The sequence below is a fragment of the Phaenicophaeus curvirostris genome, chromosome 20 (assembly GCF_032191515.1).
Source record: "Phaenicophaeus curvirostris isolate KB17595 chromosome 20, BPBGC_Pcur_1.0, whole genome shotgun sequence".
Taxonomy (NCBI): domain Eukaryota; kingdom Metazoa; phylum Chordata; class Aves; order Cuculiformes; family Cuculidae; genus Phaenicophaeus; species Phaenicophaeus curvirostris.
The window spans coordinates 11,234,268-11,255,632 of record NC_091411.1 but is presented as its reverse complement, the minus strand read 5'-3'; the positions used below and the strand labels follow the sequence as shown (position 1 = coordinate 11,255,632).

At 51.0% G+C, this 21,365-nt stretch overlaps 1 protein-coding gene across 13 annotated transcripts in view; it reads right to left on the bottom strand.

The window, feature by feature from the left end:
- DAB2IP (DAB2 interacting protein) overlaps nucleotides 1-21,365 on the bottom strand; it is a 179,413-nt gene that overhangs the window by 51,363 nt on the left and 106,685 nt on the right. Inside the window, exon 1 of one of the 13 annotated variants that reach the window (XM_069873528.1) lies at nucleotides 481-504. The exons of 11 other annotated variants lie outside the window; for them this stretch is intronic. In XM_069873528.1, the coding sequence (XP_069729629.1) occupies nucleotides 481-488 (8 nt within the window). In that variant the 5' untranslated portion in view covers nucleotides 489-504. Of the gene's footprint in view, nucleotides 1-44; nucleotides 395-480; nucleotides 505-21,365 lie in introns of those variants that run through there. One more of the 13 variants, XM_069873527.1, reaches the window with a different exon arrangement.

Below are 21,365 nucleotides of genomic sequence, written 5' to 3'. Positions count from 1 at the left end.
TGCCTCCCCCCATTTCCCCCGTCAGCAGTTTGAAGTTCTCTCACCCTTTGTTGGCAGATACCATGCAGAAAGACAAGCTCGCTGTCCTCGATCTGCTTTTCAGGGCTTCGATAAAGTAGGGCACCAGCATCAGCCCAGCATCAGGTTTTTGATACATTGCTGGAGTAGCCAAAAATAATAACAGGCAGCTTCAGTCAATCTTTTTGTCAAATCCGCAGCAGCCCAGGGGTCCTTTGTGCGGCAGAGCAGAAACACGGTGCCCGCCAGGCTGAAATCCCGCTCAGCGATCCACAGCTACTCCCACCTGCGCGCCGGGCTCGCCAGCAGCTCCCACGCAGAGCACCCGGGTCCTCAACGGGGAGCCCCTGCCTCGTGGGGTCCCCTTCCCACAGCCATCGGCGCTCTGCTCTCCTATTTCCTTCAGTACCTTATCTCCCTCGAGGCGGCGAAACGCTAAGGTCAAGTTACAGTTTTACCAACCCTTTCATCACTCTGGCAAGGCACAAAAATACAGAACCTGAACTTTGGAACGGGCCCTCGCACCTGCAGTGGGTGGAGAGCGGAGCAGACCGAAGGCAGCGGGAGAAGGGAGAACACAGGTCCTCTCCACAGCCCAGCACCAGAGTATTGCATGTTCACACACATTATTAGGACAATCTGGAAGGAAATACCAAAGCCAACAAGCGTGTGCTTTTGGCCTGCATTCATGCAGGAAGCCAGATGTGCTGGGAGTTGCAGCGGCTCCAGCTGATGTAGGGACCCAGCACAGCTCCACCACTGCCACCAGATGAGGAAGAAGACCAGCAACACCCAGTGAAAGAGCTCTGCGTGCTGGGAACTGCCCTGCTGAATTTCCCCTACTGCAAACTTGGAATTCCAGACAGTTGGTCCGTGCCGGGCTGGCACATGGACCAGGCATTGGGAGATGAAATAACACATGAGTGTGGAGCCCCCACGTGCTTGGTGGTGGCTTTCCTGCCACAAGTCTCACCTCTGTGAATGACAAATGTGTTTCCTGAAGGTAACCCACAGCCATGCCCTGGCCCATCGATCACACGGTATAAAATCATCACATTCATAGAATCATAGAATCACCAGGTTGGAAAAAACCTTTGAGATGACCGAGTCCAACGAGTGCTTGGGCTGCTGTCTGTAACACACCTTAGTCTGTAACCTTGAGGCTACAGGTCATTCATTCCCAACCCCCCTGGCCTCTGGAATATCCCCATACAGGTCATGGGGTACAGAAGCAAAAACTCTGGGGAGTTTCTCTAGAGAAAAAACTCCAGGACCTCGGGGACTGCTCCTTCCCTTCCCAGGGAGTGTCGGGCAGTGAGGAAACTGCGTTCCATTGACTCAATATTTAAATACTGCTGTAAGCGTTATTACCACCAAAAGGAAGTCTGTATGTCAAAGTCCCAGCTGATTTTATTCCAAGCCAGAGTTCATCCTAACTTCCTTAAACTGATACCTCATTCCTCTCCCGCCCAAGGTGCTTCCCTGCAGACTATTGTTCTCATAGAATGGTTAAGGTTGGAAAAGACCTCTAAACTCATCCGATCCAACCATCAACACAAGTGGAAGGAACCGTGATTACCAAGATTTATTCAAAATTTACATTTTAATCAAAACACCTGTTGATGTCCTAAAAAGCTTGTATTTCGTAAAGTTGGAACAGCCCCTGTTTCAGCATAATTAACACTACAGGACAGGTCCTTGGACAAGGCTGTCACTGCTGCTCTGGTGCTGGGTGGACACAGTCATTACTGGGGAACCCTTCTAGCAAACTCTCACTGGACGTACCACAGCCCAGGACACCACCAACCAACAGAGAGATTTCACCACAGACACCATTAAATCAGCTCTCAGGAATCCCAATGTTCCTCCACCAAACTGTGTGTTCACCCAGCAGCTTCTGAGCGCTCAGGACCCACAGCTGAACGGGAGCCCTGCCTGTGTTTTTGTTTGTTTCTTCTGTCCTTCAGCGCAGCTCAGCAAGAAGGTAACAGGCACCTGAAGGGCACAGAACTTACCCAGCCCTTACAGGCAGAGGAACAGCAGCCAGGTGGAACAACGAGATTATGAAAAGATTTCTTCACCTGCTTTATTAAAATGTGCTCGGTGTTCAAGAAAGCCAAGCTGCAGCCCTGAGGCAGAATGGACATCCAGCACTTTGGGAAAAACAGGTGCCATATCAGACCCTGAAGGAATCCTTAACCTCTGACTAATGCTGCCTTTTAGAATCATAGAATTGTTAAAGTCGGAAAGCCCTCATCCAGTCCAACCCCCAGCCCAACCCCACCGTGCCTGCTGAATCATGTCCCAGAGTGCCACAGCCACATGTTTTTTGAACCCTTTCGGGGATGGACACACCATCACTGCGCTGGGCAGCCTCTGCCAGGGCTCACCACTCTGTCAGTAAAGACATTTTTCCTGACATCCAGTCTAAACTTCCCCTGATGCACCTCGAGGCCATTTCCTCTCATCCTATTGCTTTCCACTTCGGAGAAGAACCTAGAGAAGAACCAGCACCCACCTCACCACAACCTTCTTTCCAGGAGCTGCAGAGAGCAATGAAGTCTCCCCTCAGCCTCCTCTTCTCCAGCTTAAACAACTTCAGGTCCCTCAGTTGCTCCCAGAACCCCTGGGCTCCATCACCTTCCCTGGCTCTGTTCCTCTCTCCTGGACACACTCCAGCCCCTCAATGTCCTTCTTGAGCTGAAGGGAAACACTGTTTTTCATAGCACTAGAGAGTAGACCTGGCTGGCCAATTCCTCTTTCTGCTTGTAATTAGCTTCACTTTTCTGCTCTCCTGAACAAGCATTAGACTTTCCTCTAGGAATGCAATCCCCATCAGCAGGAAACCTGTCTTTACTGAGATGCCACGCATCCTTTCTGAAGGTTTTATTTAAAACACACCATTGTTATTAGCAGCAGACTCTTCTGACTCTCTTTGTGCGGCCCCATTCCTGCAAACATTCAATATCATTTGGGGCTATTAGTCTCGCTCCACAGACACTACTTAACTTCCAAGGACAATCCGAGCCCAGAAGCATTTGCAGGAGTCAAGTTTTGAATTCCAATCTAAGCTACGCAGGGGTACCGATGGTGTAGGACTGAGCCTGACAAACACCAATACATGTTTAGCATCTAAACTACATTTTAGTTTGATTTGCCTTCTGTCTCCCACTACTGGCAGTGGTAACAGCTTCAGTTTAGCAGGGAACAGACTGAATGATGTTCTTAAACAAAACGATGTTTTTAAACACCAGTTGCAGGGGTTCCGTGTACTTGTATCCAGCCCTCACCTCTGCACAGGTGCTGGGGAGGGGGACTGGGAGCCGGGCTGGAGGAGAAGCGGCTGCAGACAGGACAGCCCTGGGCTGCGCCCCCTGTGCGACACGTCAGCTCCAGTTCACCCTCTGGCCTAGAGAGCAGACAGAGGTGCTAGGATCCCACACCCACCTTCCCTGCGAGGGATGAAAGCTCAACTCTAAATCTGGTCTTGGCTCTGTTTTTAAAGGGTTGTCTGTGATCGCGAAAGATAACAAGTTTAGAGAACCCCAACTGTTGTTACCAACACCTGAGCTCCAGAGAGAGGCCAACCAAGTTTGTTTTCCCAACACTCGATTACTCCTCTCAGAGATGGAATCAGACCCAGCCAATCTCTGACACTTTTTATCGCCTTCCCGATGGGACGCGAAGAGATTCCTGCAGGAGCTTTGTGAGCAGCCCTGTCTGTTACACAAAAACTTCCATCCTCCTCTGCTACACAGGGAACCAGAGGGGAACCTGACAGAAAGCTTCACCCTGCAGGGCGCAAACAGAGGCAGAGCAGGGCCAGGCCTGAGCCCTGGATCAGTAGCTGCACAGCACAAACAATTTCCTTTGGTAACCAAGTTATTTTAAAACAAACTAGACAGATGCAAGGCGCTGACACAGATGCACTGAAACTGGTTTGATCCTTGCCTGAACAGGATTAACTTGCCTCAATGATTAACCAAATTAAACTCCAGATCATCTTCCTTGCAAAAAGGGCTGTATTTTACACAGAGAGTTGTGCAGAATTGTTACAGGGACAGAATCTGGGAGGGTTTCCTTTGCAGCAGTTGTCTCGGGCCACCACACAGCTCCCCACAGCCTGGCTTGGCCTCAGTGAACTCATCTGGGGTAGAAGTGTGCCTTCTGCAGCCGCAATTCTACTCCATTATTAATGTTTAAACCTACACTTTAGGCCATTAGCCTGTACTGATCACAAGAAGAGTTAAAACCACTCAAACACACTGCACTAAGAGCCTGAGCTGATGTAAATAGATTGAATTAAAATAAATGTAGTTGTATGGATGCATCTTTTCTGCAGATGTAGCCTGGGTTCCACTCCTTACACACAGTCCTGACTCCTGCCGATTCCACTCACTGTCACTGACTTTGCTTTGTGGTTCCCCAGCTCTGCAGGGTTAAATCTGCATAGCAGAAAACATTTCTTATCTTGCTTTCTTTTTCAATCTGCAGAAGTTAGAGTTCAGATATTGTTCTTGCATTTAAGTTCCTAAAACACCTATTTCCACAAAGATTTTTCTTCCTCTGCTGGAACACAGAACTCTGTCGAGAGGGAGGAGCCGACAAGCCCCCGGCCCACTCCTCAGGCTCTGAACCATCACTGCACCAGAGCCACTAAACCACTTTTTCTTGCCCTGCCAGATGCCCAGCTTAGGTCAAATCCCTGGGAAGCCATGTGCCAGTGTGTGTTCTCATTAATGAAATTGCAATCTGCTCCTAAGCAGATGAGGCTGCCCTGGATTTGCACCATCACCACCAAAACCAAGCTCTGTTTTGGAGAGCTGGTGTTTTACCACTCTCAGAATAAAAAAATTCTTCCTAAGATCCAGCCTAAACCTCTCCTCTTTTAGTTTAAACCAATACCCTTTGTCCTTTTGCTACAGAGCGGTGCCAGGGGAGCAGCGTGACTCACCTCCCTCCAGTGGCAGAAGCCAGCTGGCCGGCCACACCACCTCTTCTCCCTGCCGGCCTCGCAAGCCAGAGCCTGGATGGCTTTATATACCATCCTAGTGGATCAAAACTGAAAGCAGCAGCTTTAGTTCCCAAATGAGCAACAGCACTGTAAACACCGTAGAGCAAAGTCCAGCTCAGCCAGTCCCAACTGCTCTCCGCTTGCCAAAAGCAGGGGCTCTAAGCCACTACAGTCACCAGTCCTGCACACGCAGCACGACAACCTCAAATGGTTTTGTAGAACAACTGCAGCCGTATAAAAAATACATGGTAAGTAGCCCAGACTTCACTGTCTCTCCTTCCCAGGACAGGACTGACCCCCAGCCACCTCCAGCCTCTGCCCCAGGGCAGGAGGCAGAGCAGGGCGCACCCAGGGGACACGCCGGCACAGCCAAAGGCAGGTGATTCAGCTCAAGCTCCCAAACTGGCTCAGGTGAAAGGGAAGCCCTTTCCTGCAAGAACTGTGCCACCCCCTAGCCAGGAGCTCAGCCAGAAGCCCATCCATCCACCCCCCCAGACAAGTGTCCCTGGCCCAGGCTGCTGGTCAGGGCTCTGGGGGGAATGGCCTCGGGGGACCTCATACAGTACCACTTCTCCAGAGCCCCTCGAGCAGCAGCTGGCCACCTTGGTTCATGCTGGCTTCAAACCATGACAAGAAAAGCCCCACTTCTTATTACCAGCTCCCTAGCATTACTCCTCTCTGCCTGTGCTGTATTTGTAGATCCCTGACCTCATCATCCAGCCCAGGATGATTGCTGCCAGCTTCCGAAACCCGGACACACACACACTCAGGAATGGTCTCGCTGCAGAAGATCACATGGAGCATGATTCAGTGCAGGCCCCAGCCAGGAGGCTGTGCGCACATCTGCGGTGTCAGGGCTGGCTTTCCACGAGGAAACCATCAGCTTGTCAACAGGCGTTATACAAATGGCCCCTGGCTTGATGAGTAACCAAGCACACCGTGACCCAGTCCCTCCACAACCTCCGCTCACTCACAGAGCACGAGGGCGACGATTCAAATCGTGGGGCTCATTCAGCATCAGAGGAGTGGGACAGGGGCAGTGCAAAACGCAGGCTTCCAACAAATCAAAACAATTCGCAAGTGAGAAAAATGTTCCACTATGTCTTCAGTCTTTCTTTGGACACCTGAGAAACGCACAGCTGAGGCGGATCCAGTTGGCCGATCACGGCTGTAATGCCAGGATAAGCAAGCCAAGCTTCCCTGGAGCAGCGGGATTGGTTAAACGCGCTCTCGAACCCCCCACGCTTCTGCGAAACCAGCTGCACCCGCAGCTGCGTGCGGCACACGGAAAAGCTGCCAGCACCTTCTCTCTGAAGGGCCCACCACACACACATCTGGGCTTGCAAATGATGGGATGATAACTTAGATTCTTCATTTATTTTTCTAGTTTAGCTCTGTGTTTTCCTAAAGAGACTAGAGCTGGTGGGACGTGCTACTCCAGACCCTGCACAGCAGACGGTTTTAGTCCAGGTTGGCAGCAGCAGCCGAGGCTCCCCACAGCCCTGATCGGATGGGTCCCCCTCGAGGAGGGAGAGCCGGGGCCTGACTGATTCCCAGGGATGATGGTGCCAGGACAAATTCCGATGCTTTGGTCCTGGTCAGAACCACTGGTCACCAGCACGGGGTGACACTGGAGCCCTCCAGGTGTCAAAGGACGCAGCCTTTGAGCAGCCCGGCCCCTGGACAAAGCACACGTTCCCGAGCAGACACATTCCTGCTGATAGTGAGTTAATTATGTTCTCTAGCAAAGCTGCTTGGAAAGATGAATCATTTTACTCCCCTTCTGGTTTTATTTTAATAACCAATGTGATTGTCCTGACAAAACGAAAACAGAGCTGGAAGGGAGATCGGGAAGGAAACCCAAACACGTTTTCCAATGCTGCCTGTGACGTAATGTCAGGTGGTGCTAACCCAGATCGCCTTCCTGCTCGGACAGAAAACACCAAGGAGGCAGAGAGGGACTGAATGGTAAATCTAGGTCTGAACGCTCTTAATAAACGCTCAATAAACCCCACAGCCCCCGCTTTAGGATGATGTGCGGTTTCTGAGCTTTCCCCAGCTGCCGACACATGGCTCCCTGTATCCCATCCCTCAGGCACTTCATTACCTTACACACTTTAAGAAAAACAAGAACGCTGTTCGATGCCTTTGCCTACAGAAGTGTGAAAGCAGCTTCTTCATCAATCCAATAAGATCCCAAGCAGAGCCAGAAAGCCTCTCAAGTCGCGCACCATAAAGACTTCCATGATGTAAATTACTAAGTCTCTCTGCGGGCTGGGAAGTGTGCCACACGCGGCGTTTCTGAGTCCACAGCCTTTTTATCTGAGTTGTTTTTCCCCTTTATCCTTGTCTCGCTCCATGACAGTTTTGAGATTTTTGGCATCGTAAGGCAGCCTGGCTTGTCAAGCTGCACATCAGCAGAGCCTGCATGTGTACGTGAGAGATGAGAATAGGACAAAAATAGTTATTAACTGTGCTTTTAGAGCACAAAGCAAGAAAAACGGCTGTGTTCCAGCAAAGGAAGGGGTCTGAACCAGTTCCGATCCACATCTGTTTAACACTGCCTGGGTTCCTGGTATCGGGGGAGTCCTCAGGGCCGGACGGGTCCTCCGCCACACGGTTCCCTCACCCAGCGCCACCGTGTTTGGGCCTTGACCGTGTTAGCAGCAGCACGGGGTGACAGGAGAAAGTTTTAGGCAGGAAGCGTTGGGGCCGAGGCCAGCAGCCGGGAGGGAGGTGGCTGGAGCAGCGGCCCCTGCTCCGGGCGCAGACTGGTGGGTTCAGCTCCTGCCGCAACGCTCCAGGCTCTGAGCCTGCCCCGTGGTGCCGACCCAGGCACCGTGACTGGGAACAACTGCGAGAGTCACCCAAGAAGCGTGTGCCCGACCCACCCTGAGCCACCGGCCGGGGCCCTCCGAGAGCTCAGCCTTCCGAGCACAAGTGGAGCAGCATCCGTTCCTTCCCGGCCACAGGGCTGGAAAGCAGCACGGAGACTCCTGCTTCCAACACAGCGACGCTGCCTTCCTCTAAATCAGATCCAGACAAACTGTTTCTCAGAGACCATCCCAGCTTGCTCCAAACACTAAACCAAGTTTGGAAACACTGGGAATGCTGGACTCCATTAAAAAGAGGCAAGCCCTGCCAAGGCCGAGAGAACAGGAATGTGACCTAGCAGGGCCGTCTTGGCTTGCGAACGGCTCATGGACAAAGCTCTCTCTTTCTCCCCTGCTTTTAACCATTGCCAAGGAGCGCCTCACTCCCTTTATTCTGGCAAGTGTCTTAGGTAAAATGCGAAAGGATTCCTCTCCATGCCAGAGCATTTTAGAGGAGAAAACAGAAAACAGCACTGGGTGACAAGCAAGAGTTCAGCAAGGCGTGTCAGCAAAAGCCAGCATCCACCCAGAGCAGACAGAGCACTGCAGAACCACTGCTGCACAGGGAACACCCCAGCCCAGCACTGCAGGATGCTGTAATCCTGTGCCACACTTAATTATAAATAGGAATAAAGGGCATAGCCCTGACAGTCACCCACTCGTGAGACCCCCACCTGGAGTCCTGTGTCCAGTTCTGGAATCCCCAACATAAGAAGGACATGGATCTGCTGGAGCGAGTTGGGGTTGTTCAGCCTGGAGAAGAGAAGGCCTCGGGGAGACCTTAGAGCAGCTTCCAGTGCTGAAAGGGGCTCCAGGGAAGCTGGGGAGGGACTTTTTACAAGAGCCTGGAGTGACAGGATGAGGGGGAATGGCTTTCAATTGGAAGGGGGAAGATTTAGATTAGACATTAGGGAGAAATTCTTCACAAGGGTTGGGGAGGCCCTGGCCCAGGTTGCCCAGAGAAGCCATGGCTGCCCCATCCCTGGAGATGTTCAAGGCCAGGCTGGATGGGGCTTGGAGCCCCTGATCCAGTGGGAAGTGTCCCTGCCCATGGCAGGAGGTAGAACTGGATGGGCTTTGAGGTCCCTTCTGACCCAAACCATTCCATGAGTCTATAATGATTCTGTGATTTTCCCCACACTTTGAAACAAACCTACTAAAATCTGAGATGTTTGGCAATTACTGTAAAATATTTTCAGGCAGTTTTTAAGGGCATTAGGAAGATAAAAGGAAGAAAAGAAATAATGCTTTTAAAAGGTATGTTAAACATTTGCCTTATCATCCAGGCACTCTATTTTAATGAGGTTTGTTTTATTTCTTCTGCTGTTTGCTTTGTCACACAGTGCAAGTCGCTGAGTCTTTCTGCGTGAGATAAACGATTGGGCTTAAGCGGGCGGGGGCTGAGAGCGCCGCGGGGAGACGTTGCCCGACACCAGCCAGGCAGGGCACGCTGGCGATGCTGTTGCCACTCACGTCCTGTGTCACTCAGGCAAGCAAAGGTTCTGCTCTCATCAGAGAAAAGCTTTGAGTCCTGTAGATCTGAGGCGTTAGGAGAGCCACATGCCGATCCCGCAAGTGGAAACAGACACAGGACTTTTATTTCTGGTGCTATTAAATATGCAACAATCATTCTCCAACATCAGAGTAATAAACCTCACTGCTCCATCTGATCTGAAACCAGCAAGCGTGCTTCTTGTGTTCACAGAGAGAAACAAAATGCTGAATTATTTATGCTTTGAATATGAACAAATAGAGAGAAATAAGTTGGTTGGGTACAATGCAGCAGTGCGGATTCAGGGCAGGTTGTTGTACATCCTTCCATCAAAACATCCTCTCTCATTACTCCAAACAACTGTTTCTCCTCCAAAAAGCAGGCTAAAGCATTCTAATTAAGGGATCAGCAGAATCATTGCTGACAAGTTTTTCAACTCTGACTACACGTGTGAAATCCCCTCCCCCCGCAACCCTTCAGCGCTCCTCGGGATCCAGCATCGGTGCTGCGGGAGCACGCCGGCTCCAGCAATCGCACCAGGAACAGGGCCTTGGGTGACTTGCCAGGACACGAGCAGATTCAGTTGGTAGACAGGAGCAAATGTATTCCCACTTCTGACTTCTTCTAAAACAAAACAATTCTATTGAGGCCGCCAAATGCCAAAGAATTACAGACTCACAGAATCACTAGGTTGGAAAAGACCTTTGAGATCATCAAGCCCAACCCTACCTGTCCATTACTAGATCATGTCCCTATGCACTTCACCTGCCCATCTTCTAAACCCGTCCAGTAATGGTGATTGAACCGCCTCCCCGGGCAGCCTCTGCCAGCGCCCGAGAACCTTTTCGGTGAAGAAATTTTTCCTGATGTCCAACCTGAACCTTCACTTGTGCAAGTTGAAGCCACTCCCTCTTGTCCTGTCTCCTGTCGCTTGGCTGAAGAGACCAGCACCCACCTCTCTACAAGCTCCTTTCAGGCAGTTGTAGACAGTGATAAAGCAGAGGGAAAGAAGGAATGGAGCTGTTCTGCTTCCTATTCGCATTTCTCCTTAACACTACATGCACCGTAACAGAGTTTGCAAAGCAGTGTCCGTCTATCGCAGCAGTGATTTACAGCTCTGCCCTGCTCACACAAGGTGGAAATAACCCTGCACATGTCAGCAGTCAGAGCGCTCTCACGCTCCGAGATGCCGCGTCCGCTCCGGAGCAGGGGCAGGAGCTGCAGGAGCTGCCCAGACCCCAGCCCAGGCTCTCGGCTCAGCCCGGGCCATCGCGGTCCCTCAGCCAGGGACACGGGCAGTGCTTGCCATGCCCCACTGACATTTCAAGCTTGACAGGAATGAAAACGCACAGGGAAAGCGGTGCAAGAGCAGGAGGAATGACAGGAATTCTGGGACAGGAATGCCTCCCGAGCCTGATTTTTCAGCAGCCACATCAAGCCCTCTCTCATCCATGTGTGTGCGCGTGTGACAGGGAGCACGAGATGAGGAGGGGATGAGAGCTGTCCTTCAATTTCTCAACAGTTTCTTAACTTAAATCCTTCATTCTGAGCGTAAGAACTAAATCAGGCTCAAGGAGGAAAAACTTAATTAATCAGAGGTAGGGAAGTTCAAAGTGCGCGCGGGGTCAGCTCTGTTGCTATCCCCCACTCCGGAGGGGCAGGGTTTACGGCTAATCCCCCTCTGCTGCAGAATGACAGCTATGTGCTGCCAAGTACTTTCTGGCAGTGAATAAATTTGAAGGTCTCCTTTCTTTCTGCTCATCTTTTTAAAGCTTAATATTGTCCCTGAAACACAACCGAGGGCCAGATATAGCAGAGGGGTTTAAAATACCACGCGCAGCCTGGTGACATCACGTACGAGCTGGGTGTCGTGCCCTGCACTCCACTATGGATTGTGAACGAGTGGTTAGCATCGATGCCAGTGAGATGGGAATTAAAGGAGTTGAGCAGGGGCTGCGTGGTGCCCGCTGAGGGAACAGGGCAAGGAAGCCACCACGATTTGCTGGTTCAATATCTCCACATCCACAAATCTACTGTTTCATCCAGGGAACTGAATCACCGTACCAAACGCTTGGTTATCTATGTGGACAAAATCACTCAAGAATTCAACCAATACCAACAGCCCTTGATTACCCAATTAAACACCAGCGAAGATAACGCCATAGGAAGCACAACCAGGTCTTTGTGCACCACCTGGCTGGGCAGACACACCCTTCAAAGCTGACCAGATGCTGTGTGCCAGCCCATGGATGCAGATATTTGGTTCCCTTCCACCTGAGCTGACAAGCGTGCCCTGACAACAGCACCGATGACGAGCAACCAGACATTTTTTCTTGGGTAAAGACACGACAGCCACAGTGCCGGTGTTGGGAAAAGGGTGCACGGGGCGGGTTCTGTGCCCAGCAGCACATTTTCCCCTGGGCTCACCCACAACTCCTAAAGCAGATAAGCATGTTTCTGCTCTACAAACCCAGCTGCTGCACTGGAGGTTGCCCTCATTCCTGGCAGGGACGAGGATGGGGCACCGAACTCTCCAGTCCTGGAGATGTTTGGCTACGGATCACCCACTCAGACTTGCAGAGCGTTTTGATTGGTCCTGGCCCTGTTTGTCCTGAGAAACCATGGCTGCCCCATCCCTGGAGGGGTTCAAGGCCAGGTTGGACGGGGCTTGGAGCCTCTGATCCAGTGGGAGGTGTCCCTGCCCAGGGCAGGGGTGGCACTGGATGGGCTCTGAGGTTCCTTCCAACCCAAACCATTCCATGATTCTGTGACCCAGTGCAAACCTGGGCAACCCTGGAGGCCGCGGGCATTAAGTCTGAGGCTCAATGAGCTCAGACAGGAACACGTGTATGGGACAGAAAGAGCCACCTTTCCATCAGCCCCCAGCTGCCTGCTGACCTTCCTGAGCATCCAGCGCCAGTAGCTGTGTGGGAGGAGCCGGCCAGTCCCCGAGGAGGAGCAGGTGCCCGTGGCTCCCCAAGAGCTCGGGATGTGCACCGGGATCCCCACCAGAGCCCTAACTCCAGCACCTGCCAGGGAAACATCCGTTGGAGCCGGGATGTTGAGTCCTACCCCATGCCTAAACAGTAAAGTCAGCATTTAGTTCCTCGATCTCCACACCAAGTATCTCATTTCAATTTAATTTCACAGTTGTAATGGATTTTTCAGAAATATTCCAGCCCATATTTACTTTCCAACACCTTATTTCCTTTCGCATTTGAAAAAACTTTCTATCTAATCCCCCAAGTCATCCCACAGTCTGAATAATTTCAGGTTTTTAATCAATAGCTGTCAGACTTGTCAAATTACTTTAGGGACCACAAAGCAATTTTTAAACATTCATAAACCCTCGTAGAACAGTTAAGTGCACTGAATTTTAAAAGAAAGTGGAACTGAATAACACTGATCAAATAGGATTATATTCTGGCAAATTATAAATTAGTTTTTTATGAATCATCTCACAGCTCCTTGTCTGGTGTCAGCCTTCCGTAGGAAGAAGAGACTGTGCACCTTCAGAGAAAGAAGCCTTTGCTCTTGGCTTCCAAGCCTCCCAAGCAGGAGCAGGGTGCAAGACTTTTTTTTTGTTGTCCTTTCTAAAAGCCACATCATTTTCTGGCTACCGTGGGGTTCTCTCCATCTCCCAGCTGCCTCGGCCAGAGATGGCCAAGCTGCTGCTCCGAAGCTGTACAAATGCATCACAGCTCCTGGCACCCTTCCAACCTAGTCTTTCCTTCTCAGTGTGCTTCTGGCATGTGAATCTGTCTGACATGTCAGTCTAGAAATGAGGGTCACCAGAAGTTCTGCATTTGTTGGACATCTGTACCCAAAGCACAGCTTGAACCCTTTATTTGGATGATTTTCCACGTTGCACTAAGTCAAGCTATGAGATGAATGTGGGAGCCTGCACTGCTGCTGCCTGTTCCGTGCTGGTGCTAGGAATAAAGAGACTGAGAACATCTGAAGGAGTCCAACGTGTTTCTCCAGAAATGATTTCATACTCAGCAGTCCCCTCCCATCATGTGAGGGACGTGGCCTGCAAAGGGGAAAAAAGGCAACTTCATAGCTACACCAAGGATGCTGGAGGTCTCCCAAGAAGCGTGGCCCAGATCAAAGATGGGGTGAAGGATGATCAGAAGAAAGGAACGTTTCAGTTGGCCACATGCAGACGAACAAGTCTGAACCCTCCACACTCCTTCAAGCTGAACTTTTCCAGTGCCTCAGAACTGCCCCAAACATAGAATCATAGAATGGTTTGGGTTGGAAGGGACCTCATCTAGTTCAATCCCCTGCCACGGACAGGGACACCTCCCACTGGATCAGGGGCTCCAAGCTCCATCTGTGTGGGGACACGCACTCTGCTGCAGCTCCACAGGACACAGGCCTCCAAAGTCCTCTTGGAGTGATTTAGCTTACCCTACGTCTTGTTTCAGTGCTGTTTCCTTGCACTTTCCCAGAGCTCTGTGGCCGCAGGCAGCACTGACAGCCCCACACACTCTGCGCCCCAACCCACACATCGCTGCATGCCCTGGCTCTGCATCTACCGCAGACGGGCTTTGCCAGAGACGTGCAGTTCCATCTGTAAAGCCTCTAAATACCCAACAATGGCTGCTTTTAACCTTTCCATTGGTTTCTGGTTTCCCGAAGGACTCTCAATCAGCGCCGCACGGACAGTCACAGGAGGGACTGGCTCCCGGCGACACGCGCCACCAGCCCTCAGCTGCCAGCGCTCGCTCCGGCTCAGACGCCCAGAGCAGGAACTGCAGCAAGCACGGATTCGGATACCCAGGTGACCTCGTTTTGACAACGGTCTAAAGCGTCGCTCTGGAAGCTGAATCGTCCCAGCTTTGGGAAGCCTTGTTGGGACCCCAGGTGGCCAACATCTGCCCCAACCGCTTTCTCCGCCTCCAGCTGGGGCCTGCGAAGCATTAACACAAACAGCTCAGAGCAGGAGACGGGATGGGAGGGCGTAGGAACTGCTGGGCAGGCCAACTCGGCAGGAAATGGGGGATTGCCTGAGTCAGAGTTTCTTTTTTTTCCTCTAGTTCAAACTGAAGATGCAAAAATATCTCCCAATGCAAACACTTCAGCAAGTTCAGGTGCTTTTAAGGCTTACTTTGCACTGCTCGGTGAGGTGCTCCATAGGTTTGTCAAGCCAGACATCGGACATTTATTATTCTCACTCAGCTTTCCCAGTATTTAGCGAAGCAGAAACCCAAACCCACCCACGCACCCTGTGCCAACACACAGAAGCTCCTACAAATACATGTGTCGTTACATGTATTGTATGTTCCAGGCCAGACAACAGACCCTCGAGATCTAAACAAACAGCAGAGAACAAAGCAGGACACGGGGCAGGTCAGCTCAGCACAGACAACAGAGCCAACTGTTCCTTTCAATTGAAATGATTGACCCCTGAACTGTGCTTGATAAGGATCCAAACATGTCATTACTTTGCATCAGTAATAATAATAAAACCAGAGTGCTTTTTGTTATGAGATACCCTGCCCAGGGATTTGTTAAAGAACATTTAATTGCGGGGCCATTTCATTAAATGTAAAATTTAAAATAAAGAGAAGAGGCTGTGATGTTGGGAGAAAAAAAAAGTCATAGTGAAAAAGAGGCACCTGCAGGGCTAAAAGAGGAGACAACACCTTAAAGAAAATGCTGCAGACTTCCAGGAGCGGGGGACCTCAGGAAAGGTGGGCCTGGCTCAGCAGGGCTGGAGAACCCACGGTTTTGTTTGAAATAACCAAAAGCCTCTCACCATTTTGCCTTCTTCTCTCCCCTCTCCCCTCCGGGGAGTCCCCTACACAAGCAGCTGTCCTTGAGGAACGGATTCGCTCAGCACGCAGCAGCAACGGCTGCGGCCGCGATGCACGCCTGGCTGTGATTCAAAGGATTAATTAATAAATAACATTAGTTACCGCGGGGGCACTGCCAATATAAAAACTACTCAACTTAAAAATGATGAGGCAGACTGGTTTGAGCTGCAGCAGCTGCCGGTGCTGGGTCGTACTTTCCCTCCAGTAAGAGGAGGACTGGTCGTACCGAACAACCAGAGAGACGATGGAACACAACCCTACCGAGCAGACAACGGGGGAAAGCTGATCAAACGTAGCAAGGGAGCTGAAACAACTACTTTGAACATGAATTTTAAGTTGACTACAGCGTCCTCAATCTGTTTCACTGTCAACTGGGTGGAATTCTTTCCCCAGGAGGGTGAAGTGGAGACAGTGGCGAGGAGCTGCAACCCCACCACCGCTCCGCAAGCTCGCTGCAGGCAGAGGAAGGGTCAGGAGACAGTCCAAGCGCCTGTTTTTCAATAGTACGTGCTTACCTGTATTTGTGGAAGCACTTCAGAACCTCCGTCAGTGCCTCAGGGCACTGCTCCGTGGTCTGAACAGGCTGGGAGCTGGGAATAACTGGGGAACCAGGCAGAGTGGTTCAGCTCCTGCATGCAGGGGAGCAGGAGCAGATCAGATCCAGTCACGCTCTGGTCCCAAGGTGGGTGGGAGGGAGACACAAAACATCAAACAGAGAATCTTACATCTTTCTGATTGCACTGGGTTTCTCTGACCCCAGGCCATATCTTTTCTTTCCAGAACACTATTTCTTTTAAAATAGTTGGTGCTGCTTCCAAACTGGGTTTGCATCACCTCTAAAACTGATAGTTTCTTTAATATAAAAGATAGAATACATCCTGAACGAATGTTAACATTAATCATGGCCACAAACTCATTTACTCTCACGCTGGCAGTAACTACTCCCGACAGCTGCTTCATCTCTACCTGCCAGGTCAAGCCGCCCCTCGGAGCACCAGCTGTGGGATTGGGACTAAGTGGGCTCCCCACCCCGCTGGGTTTCCTGAACGCTGGTGTTAATGGACACAAACACCCTCTGCTTTCAAATATCCCTAAGTGCTTTTCACAGCTGAGTAACTCCAGTCACCATCAGCTGGGCTTGCAGCTATATCAGTAAATAAGACAGAAAAAACAGCCGCTTGCCTCCGAAAAGTTATGTGCTTGTCATCCTCTTTAAAAGGACGCTCTGAACAGATCAGCATATAAAGAGCAGGAATACATAAAACCAGAGACACGCTTCTTTAAACTCCACTGGAATGCTCGGTGCTGCAGGAAGCTTTCCAGGCAGAAAAGTGGAGAAAACGCCATGTGAGGGGCTAAAAGGCGAGGGACAGCCCTGCCGAGGAGCACAGCGCTGCCTGGAAACGCCAGCGGGGCTGGGATGGGCCTTGGCAGCCCAAACCCGCACGAGTTACCCTGTGTTACCCTTCACCCCTCTCATTAAAGCAATAAATCTGCTTTATGAATACAGTTCCATACAAATACCATGAGATCCGGCCTTAATACACTCAGCTTTATAATTAACATCAACTTCAGTGTCTATGAGGAGGTCTCTGGGGTTCTCGAGGAGGGAATAAGTCCACTCAAGGCTTGGCTTTAGGGTGCATTCCTCCATGTGTCTAGCAGGGTCTTGGGGCTCCAACACTTAGGTTCAAAAGTCCTTTAAGAGGATCTTCTCACCGTGCAGTGGGGACACGTGAGCCCCGTCTCAGTGAGGCTGCCGGGGCAGGGACTGGCGCATCCTTTCTGCCCAGCTCTGGACTGAGCAGGAAGAAGGAGCAGGGACGGAAAACACCCTGAGGTTATAAGATGGTATTTGGAAACAAAAGCTCCACTGCGGAACTACGGAACTGGGGCTGGGATTTGCTTTGCTGCCATTCCCACTGGCACTGCTGGGAAATCTCCTCTTTCTAAATAAAACATATTGTAAAGTAAAATGCCTGGCTTCTAGGTTTTTTGTTGCAATCCAGTGAAGAACCCTGACCAGAGCTTTGCAGACAATAAAGCCCAACTATCTATGGGCTGCACTGGCAGCAGGATCCATGCCCCAGGCACCAGGAACTGCGCAAACGTACGGAATGAGCCAAGCCCCAGGGCCTCACCGTTCAAACCAACCTGCTCAGCCAGCCTGTCACTCAGCTTTTACCATCTGCGACATGGGAATACGCTCTATACCTGCTATCTTAAAGAGTCGTTAGGAGGACTTATACAGGAGCAATCAGAAAGTATTATTTATATGTGTTAGCTGTGTTAGATATTGCTTTTCCAAGAGCGTTTTCCTGTGAGCTGCTGGGAAGCCTGACTCACTCCATGGCCCTTGGCAAGATGCTTATCTTCCCTGGCCTTTCATTTCTGTTTCCAGCCCAGTATCCCACAACAAGCTCCTATCTAATCCGTACCTGCCTCCAGCAGGAGCTAATAGCTGCTGTTTCAAAGGGATGCAATCTTGTTAACAGAGGGAAAATATAGTTCCTGACCCTTGAAGGCAGGCAGGCAGAGCCCTGAAACTTTTGATTTATTCTTCCTGCTGATGCCGGTTGCTTAGCTACAAATATCCTCAATGCTCATAAAAGGCTCTCTCCCGTGCTCCTCCTCACTGCTGTGCTTTAAGTCCAGCCACAGTTTATTTTTTTGAAACCTAGGTGATGAAACTTCACGTTGATGTTACACTGAAGGTGTAGAACACCCCACACCCCCGCCAGCACCTGGGTAATCGCCACCAGCATTAACAGGCGCAGAGGGGGCTCTGTCCCATCCAGAGACAAGTCACCTTCCAACGCCGAAGATGGGCAGCAGTGCCCAGCTCTGCTCTCAGAGCAGGCTTACAGAAGAAAACACAAAGGGAAAGAAGTCAGAAACAAGAGTGATGGACCAAACTGAACCTGTAGCTTAAGGACAGCTGCTGGCAGCTCGTTCATGGGCCCAGAGAGTGCTGGAGGCAACGTGTCCCCACCTGCAAGGTCTCTGACGCTGGGTTGGGCACCTGCTGACAGGGGATGTGCGCAGCCAGAGGGGCTGCGGGACGGCCCCCTGAGCAAATCGGCTGGAGGGGCTTCCAACCCAAAGCATTCTCTGATTATGTGATTCCTCTATGGGGCTCCTTGTGGGGCTGCTGTACCCTCAGCTCTGGTTGAATGTGAGGGCTGCGGCCATCCTCATCGCCCATCCCTGCACCGTGTTTGTGTGACAGAGAGGAAGAGGCCATCAACAGGTGACATGAGTCAATAGGAAACCAGGGTCTGGTCTCAGTCAGGGATAAACAACATCACTGTAAAAACAATAACCTCATGGAGCTAAAACAAAGCAAGCGGGTCCGGGTGGGAACAGCAGGACAACCCCTCGCACCAGCTGTGGGGACAGGGCAGGCAGCAGAATTCAAAGGTGGGTTTTTTCCTGTCTGCTGAAATTAGAGAACAATGAGCAAACCCTCTCTCGGTAGGAAAGGGAAGCAGCTCAGCAGGAACAGGCGGCCCTGGAGCCTGACGGAGGCCCTGCCGTGCTCGGGAGCAGCACGGGGAGGCTGGGGCTGCAGGCCGGGGCTCTCATGGGACTGGCAGCACCCAGCTCCTCCCAGCCCGAACTGGAAGCGGAATCGTTGTGCAATCCCACAATTAATGACCAGGGCACAACAAAAAAGCGCAGAGAACCGTTAGCGCTGTTACATTCTGACGGCTAAAAGCTGGCACAACTCAAACAGTGAAAGGCACCTTTTAGGCTGACAGTGCCTCTGGTTCTGAGCAAGGAACAGAGGAGACAGAAGGGCTGGGAGTCAAGGGCCTCTTTATCAAACTTGTTTTCCAACTAACAACCTTGCGACGCTGCCAGAATAGAACCAGAAAGCTCCCAGTCAGCACCACGCTGCAACCAGTGATTAATTTGTCACACGACACTTTGCTTGCTGTACATGACAGGGCTCATAAATTCTCATTTTTATTGATGTTGTCCTGGCCGAGGGGGCACACTGGGAAAGGCCGGTTTGTGCCGCAGCCGTCCTGGGCAACCACCTGGGGACAGCCAGGGACGAACAAGCAGCCTGGACCGTTGATGCCACCTGACTGGGGATAACCCCCTTTGGTCAAGGACATGGGCTCAGTACCTGGTTCCCTCCCTGCGCACGGTGGCACGGCGGGCGTGCGGATACACAGAGGCACACGGAGGAGGTGCTGCTGCTCGCCTGGCACAGCAGGTCTCTCTCAGCAGTTGCCGGCCACGGGCACCACTTGGAGCGCTCTTCATTCAGCCCTGTCACCCACCTCCCGAAAAAGCCTACGGTCTCACCGTCAGAGAAACACGGACCTCTTAACACTGTCACATATCCACCCTGTACCTTGCTGGGAATGTCCTGGTCCTGCACAGGAGGCACCCTGACATTTCTCTCTTGCCATAGTCTGTGTTCATACCCTCAGCTCTTACATGGTGAAGGGGCAGAAGAAGGAACTAGTCCTGGGGGAAAGGAGGCCCAGGATGTAACAAGTCCATCGATGCCCAAGAAGACCTAAAAATCGGGTCTCAAGCACCTAAAATTAGAACTGAACAAATCAGTATCTCTACATTTTTCAGTCCCAGGTGACACAACTCCAAGTTCCTTCAATAGCTCTTCTCAACACAAATGGCAGATTATTAAATCTGTCATCAAATTGCAGGTCTCTGAAAAGGTGAAAGTCAAAGAGAAGCAGAGAAGGGGGTGTTTCTGTACAATACTCAGTGGAGCTGAGGAGCCTTTTGAATAAGACAAGGTGTTATTCCTGTCACTTGCAGCAGAAGGGAACTCACAAAATGACTGAGTGCTTTCTCATCCCACTCACTATCTTCCCAGCTTCCCATGGACGCACCCTAGGGCCAGAAAAGCCGGGCAAGCTGCTCTAATGAAACATCAGACACACACAGGGCTGGACTGGGAGCAGGCGAGCCCCACGCACTGGGGTTCACTGGGGAGAATAGTGATGCCTCGTGTGGAACGGAGGCTCCCCTTTCACATCTCCTTCTTCTAATATTGTCACTAATGAGGCCACAGGAGGTGGCTCAGTCGCACAAGAGCCCGCTTGTGTTAACAAGCCCCACAGCAGCCCTCTTTGCCACTGCACTGCAGGCCTGCCCGGGGACACCACCCGCTGCTCGCTGCGTGGTGGGAAGGAGGATGGTGCCAGGAGCAAACATGCCGCAAGACCGTGGGTTCTCCTGGCTGGGTCTCCCCAAAGATCATCCACACCCAAGCCTGCCTCATCTGTGCTGCTAAGAGGAAAAGGACAGAAATGATGGCTGGAAATCAAATGGAAGCAAGGAGAGTCATATCAGTTTACCTCGGAACATTAACATGGCTATTAATTACCATTTGCTACATCGAGCTAGGATTTAATGAGAACAAATACAGATGCAGCCTCGACCTTTTCTCCCTCACTCCACGCTCCTGTCCTTACGTCCTTCCCACAAACCACTATCCCCAGCCACGAGCAGGACAGATGCTCAGCGTGGCTGCTGGAGCCTCATCTCAGCTGCCTCCAGCTCAGAAATCCGAATGAGGCTTCTCTTAATAAATATGTAAGAATTCACTGCTTCAGTCATACTGAGGTGTTCCTGATTGTAGCTATTATCATAAATATGCTTTATTTTCAATCTGTGATTATTATTTGCTGCATTTATTGAACAGCGAGGGAGATTCTGCTGCCGTTTAAGATATTCCAAGCAATGCTGGTCACTCTGCAACTTTTGGGGAAGAGGAGATGGGAGGGAGGAAGCGTGGCTGAGGCTTAATGAGAACGCAAATGCTTGCCAGACTTTAATTTGAAATACTTTCTTTCTCTCCTTTCCAACAATATCCTTTTCCGCTGGGCTCTGAAAAAAGCGGAGCTGGACAATCGTACGGGAAGCTGGGAGAGCCTAACAATAGAGGAGTGGAGAGGGGAGTGAAACCAGCCTATCTCCTTTGGTTCAAAATGAAATGTGAAAAGAAACAAATTGCATAAAGGATGACTAACAAAGACAGCTTTAAAACTCGTTTGAGGGTTCGCCTTTTCAGGCTCGCAGCAGGGATAGCAGAAAGGACATTCAGTTCCACGCATTACATAAGTTTCAGTCCATCTCCCTTTAAAGTGAGCTCTGCTGCACTG